This window comes from Sciurus vulgaris, assembly GCF_902686455.1.
Source record: "Sciurus vulgaris genome assembly, chromosome: 2".
NCBI lineage: Eukaryota > Metazoa > Chordata > Mammalia > Rodentia > Sciuridae > Sciurus > Sciurus vulgaris.
The window spans coordinates 173,320,519-173,331,955 of record NC_136462.1 but is presented as its reverse complement, the minus strand read 5'-3'; the positions used below and the strand labels follow the sequence as shown (position 1 = coordinate 173,331,955).

Here is an 11,437-nt window from a genome sequence, read left to right as displayed (position 1 = left end):
TACTGTGAATTTAACCCAGGGGCACTTTACCACTGAGCTACATCCCCCAGCCATTTTTAAAATTTTTTAAATTTTTATTTTGAGACAGGATCTCACCAAGTTACCAAGAACATCTGTATTAAACTACATGGTTCAAGACTTATTACTTATTACCAATGTTGCATTTGAAACTATTGGCATGCCTTTCCTGGTCTGGTGTCCTGGGTGTGTGCGTGTATCTCCTCTTGAGCCCAAGGGATATAATGGTTAAATTGGGAAGATGTGTTTCTGGCAGAAATAGAACTCATTTTAAGTTTTCTAATCACTTCCTACATGTCACATTCTCCCTTTTAATTCTGGAATTGTTTTTCATGCCTGAGGGCCTGAAGTCATCTTTTAATTTCTCCAATTTGAGAGGCAACTTACTTCATTTTTTTTCTTGTCCTGGATGAGAAAATGAATCTATTTTGCTAAAGGAGATGAATTTTTCAACATATAATAAATGGGAAAAATGAGTGTGTGTGTGTGTGTGTGTGTGTACCTTACCACTTTAAAAGTATCTTACACTTGCCATTAATTAGTCTTCAGAAGACACAAATACAATTAATTTATTATATTAATTTTGGATGGAGGGATGAGTAGTCTCCATGCAAACAGCAGTTTACATTTAAACAAACAAGGTCATTTTAAAACTGAGGAGTAACATGGACACATTATCATGATTGCCTGCTTATTTGCGCACAAGTCCTTGGTGTGCACACCAGGTGCCTTGGTCCTGGGCGATGAGCTTGAGGGATAAAACAGAGATGAGTCTGGTTGCTGGTATGAGCTGCCACTGCTCTAAGAATGCCTTTGGCAAGTTCTGTCTCTGTTTCAGGGTTGAGCTGTTTTGATGGCTGTTGCTTCATTGATATCTAAATACATTAACGTGGTATAAAAGATTAGCAGGGAAACACTTGAACACTATGATTAAGATTCCATATGTTAATTATTTCATTTAATAACAATACAACACTTTTTATTCACTGGGAAAATCACAAATACACACTGATATTTACAAGTTTCTTTTCAATTAAAGTGAAAGGAGGATGGTACACTTTAGGATAAAAAGGATGAATTCTGTTGACTGACATATTGTCAACTCTTAAAGAGTCTTCTCATTAGAAGAGTCAGGAGAGGGTAATAAAAATATTTTTATTTTTATTTACCTTTTTTTCCAGTATTGGTGATTGACTCAGGTCTCATGCCTAGAGGTAAGCACTCTATCACTGAACTACATCCCCACCACTTTTAATTTTCACTTTTAAAAATTTTGAGACAGACAGGGTCTCACTAAGTTATCCAGGTTAGTCTCAAATGTGGGACCTTCCTGCCTCAGCCTTCAGAGATAGCTGAGATTATAGATGTGTGTCACCTCATCCAGGGAAGCAAATGTGTTACATTTGTAAAAATGTAGATAACTCACAATGCTTCCTTGCTTGGCTTTGGAATGCACTGTGAAATTTTGTGAAATCAGAATTGATAAACCATTTTGTGTGGGCTAATGTGGTGAGTGCATTTTCTGAGTGTACAATGATTGGGTTGAAGGTAAGTCTGCTGGGAGGTGATAGAAAAAAATTGATTGGCATTTCGTTTTTGGAAAAAGAAACCAAACAAATAATTTTAAGAAACAAATAAATGGGGGAGCTCATGAAAATTGAAGGAAGATCAGTAGAATAGAAGAAAGGGACCAGGGGAGGGAAGAGGGGAAGGAAGAGAAATACTGGGGAAAGAAATTGGCCAAATTATATCATTATATTGTGTGCATGTATGAATATGTAACAATAAATCCCACCATTATATACAATTATAGTGCACCAATAAAAAACATGGGAAAAAAAGAAACAAGCAACTGAATAATTCCTTCTCTACAGAAAACCTGGAGTTAACCAAGTGTGAATGGTTCAATCTCAAACCATTTGTACAGTCTCTGCTTCAAAATGAATCAGGAAGAAATGAGGATATGTTCGTGTGATCATCACAGTGGTATAATATTACCAATGGATTCAGAAATCCTATTAATGTAGCCCTGGGGTGTGCTGATGACAACATGCTGGAAAGATTATCAGCACTTCTAAGACCATGGGGAGACTGAGAGACTACATTTCCTTGGGACAGGGTGCCTTTTTGCCCCTGTTTAGATGAGTTTCTGTGAAAAGAGTTCAAGGGTCTCTGGTCCAAAGAACAGGAATAAAAAGCTGCAGATCTTTCTCCATAATAAACCACAGTGGATAGGGTTTCCAAACAACTCCCTCCAAACAAACAGCTCAAGATCACTTATCCATTCCTTTCATATGTGTAGTTCAAATCATGTTCACACACTATGACCTCAGGGGGATCTCCCAATGGCAGGGAAGGCAGAAGTCTCCATTATTTTCATTTCATTAAAACAAAACTGAGACACACACACACACACACACCTGAAACAACTAGGTCACATAAGACCTAGAACCCTGATCTGGTCTTTGGATTCCAAGAAGAGCTTCTTTTGTAAAAGAGAGTGTGTTGCCAAAAAATGATTCAGTGTTTAGCAAAGTGGCCACACAGATTATGTTTATTGCCAATGGCAACCTCCATTCCTTTTTTTTTTTTTTTTTTTTTTTTTGGTGCTCTTTCTTTCTGACTCCAGAGCCCCTGAAATCCTTTACATGGAAGTGCAAGGAACTGAATGTGTTCCTCATCTCAGGATTGACTATCTTCACCCAATAGAACGATGAGATTCCAGCCATCAGTAAGACTTTTTTGTTCTCTCCCTTGACATTATACCATTGTAGAGGACAACAAGGCTGGTCTGGTTGCAAGAAAAATTCTTCTCTGGCAGTCACAATCCTAGAGAACATGTCAGGAAATAGTAGGGGCTGAGTTGGGAAGTCAATGTGCTGGTGTTCTCTTCCCATGAGACTGTAGACTCCATACTGATGGGCTTATCATTACATTTTTTATTTGTCCTAATTAGTTATACATGACAGCAGAATGCATTCAACTCATTGTACACAAATGGAGCACAACTTCTTTGCCTTATTCTTATAGCTGTGGACATTCCTGTTCTGATAAGATACAGAATGAGGGAACATGGAGGGTGAGTCCAGATGCCATTTGTGGTCGTTTTCCAGTCATCTGTATATCTAGATGTAGTTTGATGACTCTGATAACTTCTGCCATTTTGATTTTTTTTAAATGGCTCTGTACATAGTAGGTAGGACAGCTCCTGTTGTCCCTGTCTAATCTCATTGGTGTGGTTTGCTTGCAGCTGGTCTTCAGTCCAAGTCAGTTGCTACTACTTGTGTCTGCTGTCATGGTTGTGATGATGTACTCAGTAGGCACTAAGCAGATGTCAGTAAATGCCTGTGCTGCGGTTTGTGTCTAGCCCCATTGCATGCTATGACTTAGAAGCATCAAGCTCTTTGAAGACAGAATGGCATGAACACAGTTGTTTTTTTCCATGCAGCCTGAGAACTTGGTTGATGATGCTCTGAGAACTGGATGTGGGTTTTAAATTGTGTAACACTAGCATGTCACTTCAGCCTGATACAGTCCACCTCTTCGGTGGCAGGCACCCCACTGGTTTTGAAGTCAAGTTCGGCACTGGACTTGCTCCCATGGTGAGAGGGTCGCCAGTGGAGTAGCATCATTTTCTTGAAGTACTTCATGGTGTTGTTCTTGACGGTCACAAAACACACGGTGTTGATCATGCTGTTGCTCATGGCGATGCACTCGACGACGTAGAAGGCGGTGAGGTAGTGCTTCTCCTTCACAAACACAGTGGGGAAAAAGTCGCGCACAATGGTGAAGCCATAGAAAGGGGCCCAGCACAGCACGTAGGCTGTGAGGATGCACATGAGCACCAGGACTGTCTTCCGGCGGCAGCGCAGTCGCTTGCGGATCTGCTCTGTCTGGAACCCAGGGACTGCCTTGAACCAGAGCTCCTGGGAGATCCTGGCATAGCATAGGGTCATGGTGACCACAGGCCCTACGAACTCGAGGCCAAAGATAAACAGGAAGTAGGACCTGTAATAGAGCTGCTGATCCACTGGCCAGATCTGACCACAGAAGATCTTTTCCTGGCTTTTGACAATAAAGAGGACGGTTTCAGTTGCAAAGTAGGCTGATGGGATGGCAATGAGGATGGAAACCACCCAGACCAAAGCAATCAGGAAGGAGGCGGTTTGATAATTCATTCTTGGTTTCAAGGGGTGAACGATGGCAAGATACCTGGTGAGGAAGGACAGCAAATAATCATAATGTTGTATGCTTGGAAAATTATTGGTTTTTTTTTTTTTTTTGACTAATTCTGAACACACACAAAAAATCAGAATGGCACAGTGAATCCCCATGTACTCATTACCCAAATTTAACCAGTTTCATCTCATGTCAGCAACATCATTTGGCACTTGGAGTAGTGGTGTGGTTTAGTGGAAATAGCACAGGCTGCAGGTTAGACAGGCTGAATAAATTCTGGCTTTCCAGACCCAAATTACCCAATCTCTCCGAGATTATTTTCTTCAACTGCAACCTGGGGTCAAATGACACCTACTTTGCTGGGTAGCTGTGAACATTAAATATGATAATATTTGTAAGATGCCTGTGTTGTAGGTGCTCAATAAATACATGTGGTCTATTATTATTAATGGACCTATTATTCTACCTTGGTTTTCAAGCCATTCTTGCCCAAGAATACAATGCTCTCAAAGCTCTTCATTCTAAATAACTCATGGTTTAGAGATGAAGAAGGGCTGGGCACCTCCAAGAGAGGCAGGGACCTTTCTCAGGTAGTGGAAGAGGGCTCTCACCCCTTCCCCCAACCCCCACCACCAGGTATTACCCTGCATTACAGAAGCAGGAGAGTAGGGGTGGGTTTGTGGTGAAACTAAGGACCCTGATGAGAAGTAAATGTCTTGTTCAAGCTAGAGTCATGCAAGCAGTGGAATTCAAGCTCCTGGTACAAAGCTTTTATACTCACCTCCCTGGGCCACCTCATGTTCAAATGAGAAGGTACGTGAAGCTAACGCAATACTATAAGGCTTCATCCCTGCTCTTTCTGATGAACCACACTGCCCAGGAAGAGCAGAGTCCTTTGTGGAAAATGAGCTCAACTGTGCAGGTTGACTACCTTCTTTCCAGAGAGAATGAATGACAACCTATTTAGATATTTGGGTACCCTGAAATCACTTCTCTGCAAGGATGGAGTGGTAGAAGAAAGTAGAGAAAGATAAAAGTCATAAAGTTCAGGAAAGAAACAAATCAGTCATGGAAATAAACATGTGTCCCATATCTGAAGATTGAAGCAGGTGGGGCTAATAGCAGGAAGCTATCTATAGAAAATCGGATTCAACTTCCTTTTCCTTTGTAAACCAGACCCTTTGATCACCTTTCCAAGTGTCTAATTTGACTACAGAGGCTTTCTTCCAGGTTTCTACTTCCTGTCTCTGACAATATTTCTGCCATAAATTTGCTTTATCTTCTCTTGCCTGTTCCTTGCCCATTGTTGATTCTAACCCAGTGAATTCCACTAGCAGATCCCATGGCAGCATGGCTCTCCCCAAGTTTGAGGCTTTCTGAATATCCAGGATGAAGGTGGATCTGTCACAACCACTGACTGCAGCCCATCCTGAATGTATTAATATGCAAAATTGTAGTGGAGCTCTTCATTTATCATTTGATCCAGCCTTGCCATGTGAACCTATATGACTTTCCTGAGTGGACAAGCCTCACAGGACTGGAGAGAGGGGCAAATGGGTTGGCTCATCCTTACCTAGAGCAGGGACATCTCACAAACACTGCCCCTTTATAATGACTGGGTGAATTAGTTTCTTGTTGGTACTATAACAAATGACCACAGAAATAGTGGCTTGAAACGACACAATTATCTTTGTTTTTGGAGGTCAGAAGACTCAGTGTGTGTGTGTGCATGCACATATGCGCACGTGTGTGCATTTCCTTTTTCAGGGCTGCCTATAGTTTTTGGCCCATGACCCCTTCCCTGGTCAAAGTCAGCAATGGCCAACTGAGTTTGTCTCACGCTGTATTACTCTGACGCTCACTCTCTGCCTCCTTCAACAATTAAGGACCTTTGTGGTTATATTGGCTCCACCTAGATTATCTAGTATAATTCCCCTATTTTAAGATCAGTTGATTAGCAACCTTAATTCCATCTGCCACTTTAATTCCTTTTTGGCATGTAATGTAATATGTTCACAGTTTCTGGGGAATAGGATGTAGTTATCCTTGGGGGACGGGTGCATTATTTTGCCTACCATACTGAACCCAAAGTCCTTATAAAAAACAGGACAAATTCAGAACTTATTCACTTTCTGGTTTTATCTTGGGCAGGATCTCAGTAAGCAATGCCAAAGGAAATTTCCCCACAATCCTGCTTATTCTGTTGTCTTTCAAATTCAAATTCTTTCATTTATAACATTTTCCTCATTCTATGGGATGTTTCAAAATTCAAATAGAAAGAAAGGAACACTGGTCTGCAAGTTATTCAGAAGGCCTGGATCCAAGCTGTGCACTTGGATAAATTATTTAGACTCCTGTGAATTAGTTTCAGCATTTATGAAATGCAGATCATAATAACTTTATTGACAATCTATCAGGATTTTTTTTTTAGGTTTCAAGAAAGCGAACATACGTAGTGCATGTTGGAAGCTGTAGTACTTTACTTATACTGGTCATTTCCCATGGCTCACTCACTAGCAAGAGAGACGTCTGCAAGGTATTGGTGCCATCTATCTGCTTGGAAGTGTTTCTTGAGGTCAATGGTTTCCTTCAAGTCTTTGTGAGTTGAAATAGCACCTCTTCTGCATGAACCTGGCTATTCTCTGGCTGCAGCATACACAAATAGCACCAGGTGGCCCTTCTGATATTTCTACACAGAACAGGCATATTTATCCTAGAGCTAAATGAAAACACCGACGGGGGGGTGTGTACTTCTCCCAGGTTATGTAGGCCTAATTCTGGGGTTGAGCATGAAGTATCCCCCAAGCTCCCAGATACGGTCCTGTTTTCCAAAATCAGTATCATCAGGGCAAAGATGAGAGATTTCTATTCATCTTTCTTATCATTTGCCTTATTTTTCAACTGGTTTAGGTCCTGATGGGGGAGAAGGGGGCTATTTATTAAGCTTCTTTAGTCTAAGGCTTGAATTTCCACAAGCTGCCTTTACATCTTTGAGCCTTATTGGACCCCCAAAGATGTAGCTCTGAGTTCCCCTGTTCTTGCCAGATGTAGCCCAACTGCTCCCCCTGCACACACCCAGTGGAAAAGCCTCCCGTCCAGCTGGTTCCTCCATCATCAAGTATAAGTATAAACTCACTGGGGAATGACATTCACCAAATTATGTTATGTGCATGTACAAATATGCCACAGTGAATCTCAGTATTGGGTGTAATTATAATACACAAATAAAAAAGAACAAACCTTTCAAGGAACTTTTCCTTTAAAAAAAAAAAACCCTATCATTTATGCATCAGTATCTCTTGATTATTTGTTTATGTCTCACAAATGCTTGTTTTTGGGTAGAAGAAAAGCTCCCTGAGGTCAAGGACTGTGGCTTTTCCTACATCGTTTCCATGTCCATAGTCTGGGCATAGAGCAGGGCCCAGCAACCTGCTGTGGACCTACCAGGTTGGAGCAGATGCAGTCAGTGTCCTGTTCGTGTCCCTTTGCTCTTACCATTTCAGTGCACACCTGTCCACGCTCACCTGCCAACACACCTGCATTTCTTTGTCTAACGGCTTTCTCTGGCTTCCAGAGTCCTCTTGGCCACCTGAACATCATTCCCAGTGCAGTCCTCCGCAAGGCCTTATGAGCGATGGTGTATAAATACCCCAGCTCCCTCCCACTGTCCACCCCTGGGAGATGTCCGAGTTGTAATCCACTGGTTCTAACAGTTCCCCAGCAGGAATAAGCTCTAGATACCCACAGTGGAAACTTTTTTGACATTGTATCCTGTATTGACTACTTTCCCTTTCCTGCTTCACTCTCCACCTTCCTATAGGTACTTCCTGGTGCTACAGGCACATGTATCCTTCTCTCAGAGTGTTTTGAAAATAATCCAAATTAAGACACAGGTATAAGGCTCTGTGGAGACAGAAATATTGAAGACATGGTTATTGGGCTTAAAATACATTATCTTTTAGAAAAGACCATTGGTATCTCCATAAACAGCATGAGTTTGGAAAGACAGATTGGCATCAGATCATAAAGGCCCTGTAATGCTAGACTCAAGATTTGGCAGGTAGCCTATAGACAATGGAACTTCTAGAGGTTTTATTAGCAATTAAATGTTTTAGGAAGATCCCTCAATAGTGATATTCTGGTGCTTCATAGGGATGAGTATGGATTTCAGGGCACAGTCAGGAGCCCCTGGGGACAAAAGACAGATCAGAAGAGCATTATCATGGACCAGTCATAACTTGCTAAGAGATGAGGCCAGAGGGAGAATTTCTGGGAGTCGGCGTAGGACTGAACCCAATGGGTGGAATGAGTGAGAATCAAGGGGAGAAGAAGGCAAAGGATGATGGTAACTCTCCTACTTGGGGACCAGGAACGTGATGGCACTGCTGAAGGAGCAGAGAGGCTGCCTGGGGCAGAGTTGGTTTGGGGTGAAAAGAACTTCTCCCTCATCTCCTGTAGCAGAGTAATCATGTCCCAAGGAACTCCAATGTTACAAACAGTAAGACAAAACAAAATCAACATCATGAAGACAAAGGCTACAAGGAGACAAGGGATGTGAAGAGTGATCACTGTCAATTCAGTGAACATCAGAATCACTTAAGAAATTGAGTAAAATTTTAGATTCCTAGCACCCAACCTGAGGGATTTCCATCCAGGGGACTGAGGAATCTGAATCCGTATCACTGCATCAGATGCTACTTTGTGCCATTTTCCCTGGCGAATTTTGTGCAGTTGGTTGGTAAGTTCACATTTCACAAAGGCTGGTTTCAGGCCTGGAGAACCTCAGAGCTCTAATAAAATCGTTTTTCCTTCAGATATTCTATGAGAGGAAGATGCATCTTGTACCTGTGTGTGTATTTTATTACACCATAAATGAAAAACAATAAACTGCTTGATTACAAAGGACAGCAAACCTATAAACAGCACATGAGAACATGGGAAAAGTTGAAGAGTTTGAAAGGAGACAGAAGGGAAAAAAGATGATCAAACACCTTAATCAAATGAGCTTCAGCACAGCTCAAAAGGGTGGGCAGTAAGCAAGAAGACAAGAAATCAACTGTCCCTCTCGGCGCCACTGGTGATCTGATGCTGGTCTGCAACTGTTCACAAAAATTAAACATGTATAAGATTTGTCACTAGATGCTATAATTTTTATCTTATACATTTATAATAGGGCAAGGACTTCTGGAACATCTCATGCAAATGCATGCAAATAAGCACACATGGATGCATGCAAATGAGCACACATGGATATATGCAAAAGAGCAAAAGCAAGCATGTCCTTCCCTCTTTTCTGCAAACACATTCTGCTATCTCATTTTAAAGTCAGTTCTGCAACAAAATCACTAGAACAATATATACTGGATGATTCCTTTCTTAGGAAGTTAAAGCACAGGCAGAATTAAAGTATGATGATAATTAGATCAGAGGTTGGCTAGGGTTGGGGGAGTTGACAGGTTGGGGCACAAGTATTTTCTAGGTGATGGAAATGTTTTGTATCTCAATCTGGCTACAGGAAAAACTTGGTGCATATTGTTTTGACTTCAAGCTTCCTTAGTAACCCTCCCTTGGCTTCTAAGTAGGAGCTGTCTGAATTTTCTGCTTTTGCCTTTGTATTTGATGCCTTAGACCGTCATCAATGTGACATGCTTGCACTAAAACAGATTCTGAGAGAGGATGGTCAGAACTGGGAGCCTCACATTTGCTTACATTTGGGGGAACAAAATACAGCTAAAGAAACAAAAGCTCCTCTTGCCCCTCAACAGATCAATGAACATTCAAATCTGGAGCAGTGCCAAGCCTGTCTGATTTGAAGTGAGAAAAATGTCAGCCTGGCTGGCTTCTGTCTTATACCCCTACCAAGGTCCTCACCTGTCAATAGCGATGGCCAGCAGGGCATTGGTGGAGACGTAGAGGGAGACAGTACGCAGGTAGTTGACAGAGGCACACAGCACATGGCCATGTTCCCAGGAGAGCTGGCGCACCACATAATAGTCCATCTCGAAGGGGCAGCAGACGATGGCCACCAGGAAGTCAGAGATGGCCAGGTTAGCAATGAGCAGGTTGGTGAGGTTGCGCAGCTTCTTGTAGCGGGCAAGGGCAGCAATGAAGACAAAGTTGCCAATGCCACAGATTAACATGATGCCTGCCAGGGCCACTCCAATGACGATCTTGGCTGCAAAGAAGGTCCGAGTCTTGGTCATGTCCTCGTCTTCATCCAGAGGGAGGTCATAATCACCATAACTGAAGTTGAAGTGGAGGGAGGAGGCATGGTCTTGGGGTGGATTAAAGTTGGGAGCAAAACTAGTGTTTGTGTTCTGGGCTGTCATGGTGATGCCTGCGGATGGAGCTGTATGAGGGAAGTGCAGGGAATACAGCTGAGAGGTCCAGATCTTCTGCTGTCACAGAAGATATGACTGAGCCTAGTATCCTGCTCACATCCTTGGGGAGAGCTGACACAGCATCTTGATTCTGGAAGGAGACACAACCAGTGGATCACAGGAGAATGCAGAAGTCTGGCAGCATCCCTCCAGAGTTCCCCAGGTACAGACCAACCAAACCCACTGTCTACCTGTATGTAGACAGAACTACTCAGGGTGCAGGGGAGAGGAGACATGAGATTTGGAAGCTGGGGCGCCCTCCACCGGTGGTGCAGCTATCAGGAAGAACTGAGAGCAGGGTGGCTTGGACTTTTCAGAGACATGCAAGAAAAAGTACACTTTTGCCTTTTTCCCAGGGGCCAGTGCTGGTTTGATGTCTAAGTTACCCACCTACCCCCTCATCAAGACCCCACAGGTCTTTTGGAAGTTTCTCAAGACCGCCCAGGCTTCTTTGTGAGCCACAATGTTGCACAATCTGTTGGCCTGGCAGCAGGGTCTTTCCTCCAAAGCAGGGCCCAGAATCTCCTGGTCTAGCCAAACCAGGGACTTGGAAATCACCAAAATCATTTTCATATGGATAGGTTGAGTCATCTTGGACCAGTGATTTATGCTCCCAGAGTCCCAATTTTTCTGTTGAACAAATTCCTGTTGCCCAGACCAGATCCTGGTGAGCATAGACAGAGGACACAGTGGGGGAATTGGATAAGAATGAGTTGAATGTATGAATTAGGATCCCCACCTAGATGCTGTAAGTGGAGGGGGCTGTAGGCAAGAGGAAATTCCCCTAGCCTTGGGAATCAGCTCTAGAAGAAATTCTCTGTCTCCCCACCCTGGTCCCACTACTTTGGATCTGCTCCCTC

At 42.7% G+C, this 11,437-nt stretch overlaps 1 protein-coding gene across 1 annotated transcript; it reads right to left on the bottom strand.

The window, feature by feature from the left end:
* Positions 1–1,222: 1,222 nt before the first annotated feature.
* On the bottom strand, positions 1,223–10,651 carry PROKR2 (prokineticin receptor 2). Its single transcript, XM_079126255.1, has 2 exons — positions 10,069–10,651; positions 1,223–4,230 (listed from the first exon to the last, which is right to left on the bottom strand). Exons 1-2 carry the CDS (start codon positions 10,524–10,526, stop codon positions 3,534–3,536), a joined length of 1,155 nt encoding a protein of 384 aa, XP_078982381.1. The 5' UTR covers positions 10,527–10,651; the 3' UTR covers positions 1,223–3,533.
* Between the last annotated feature and the right edge of the window lie 786 nt (positions 10,652–11,437).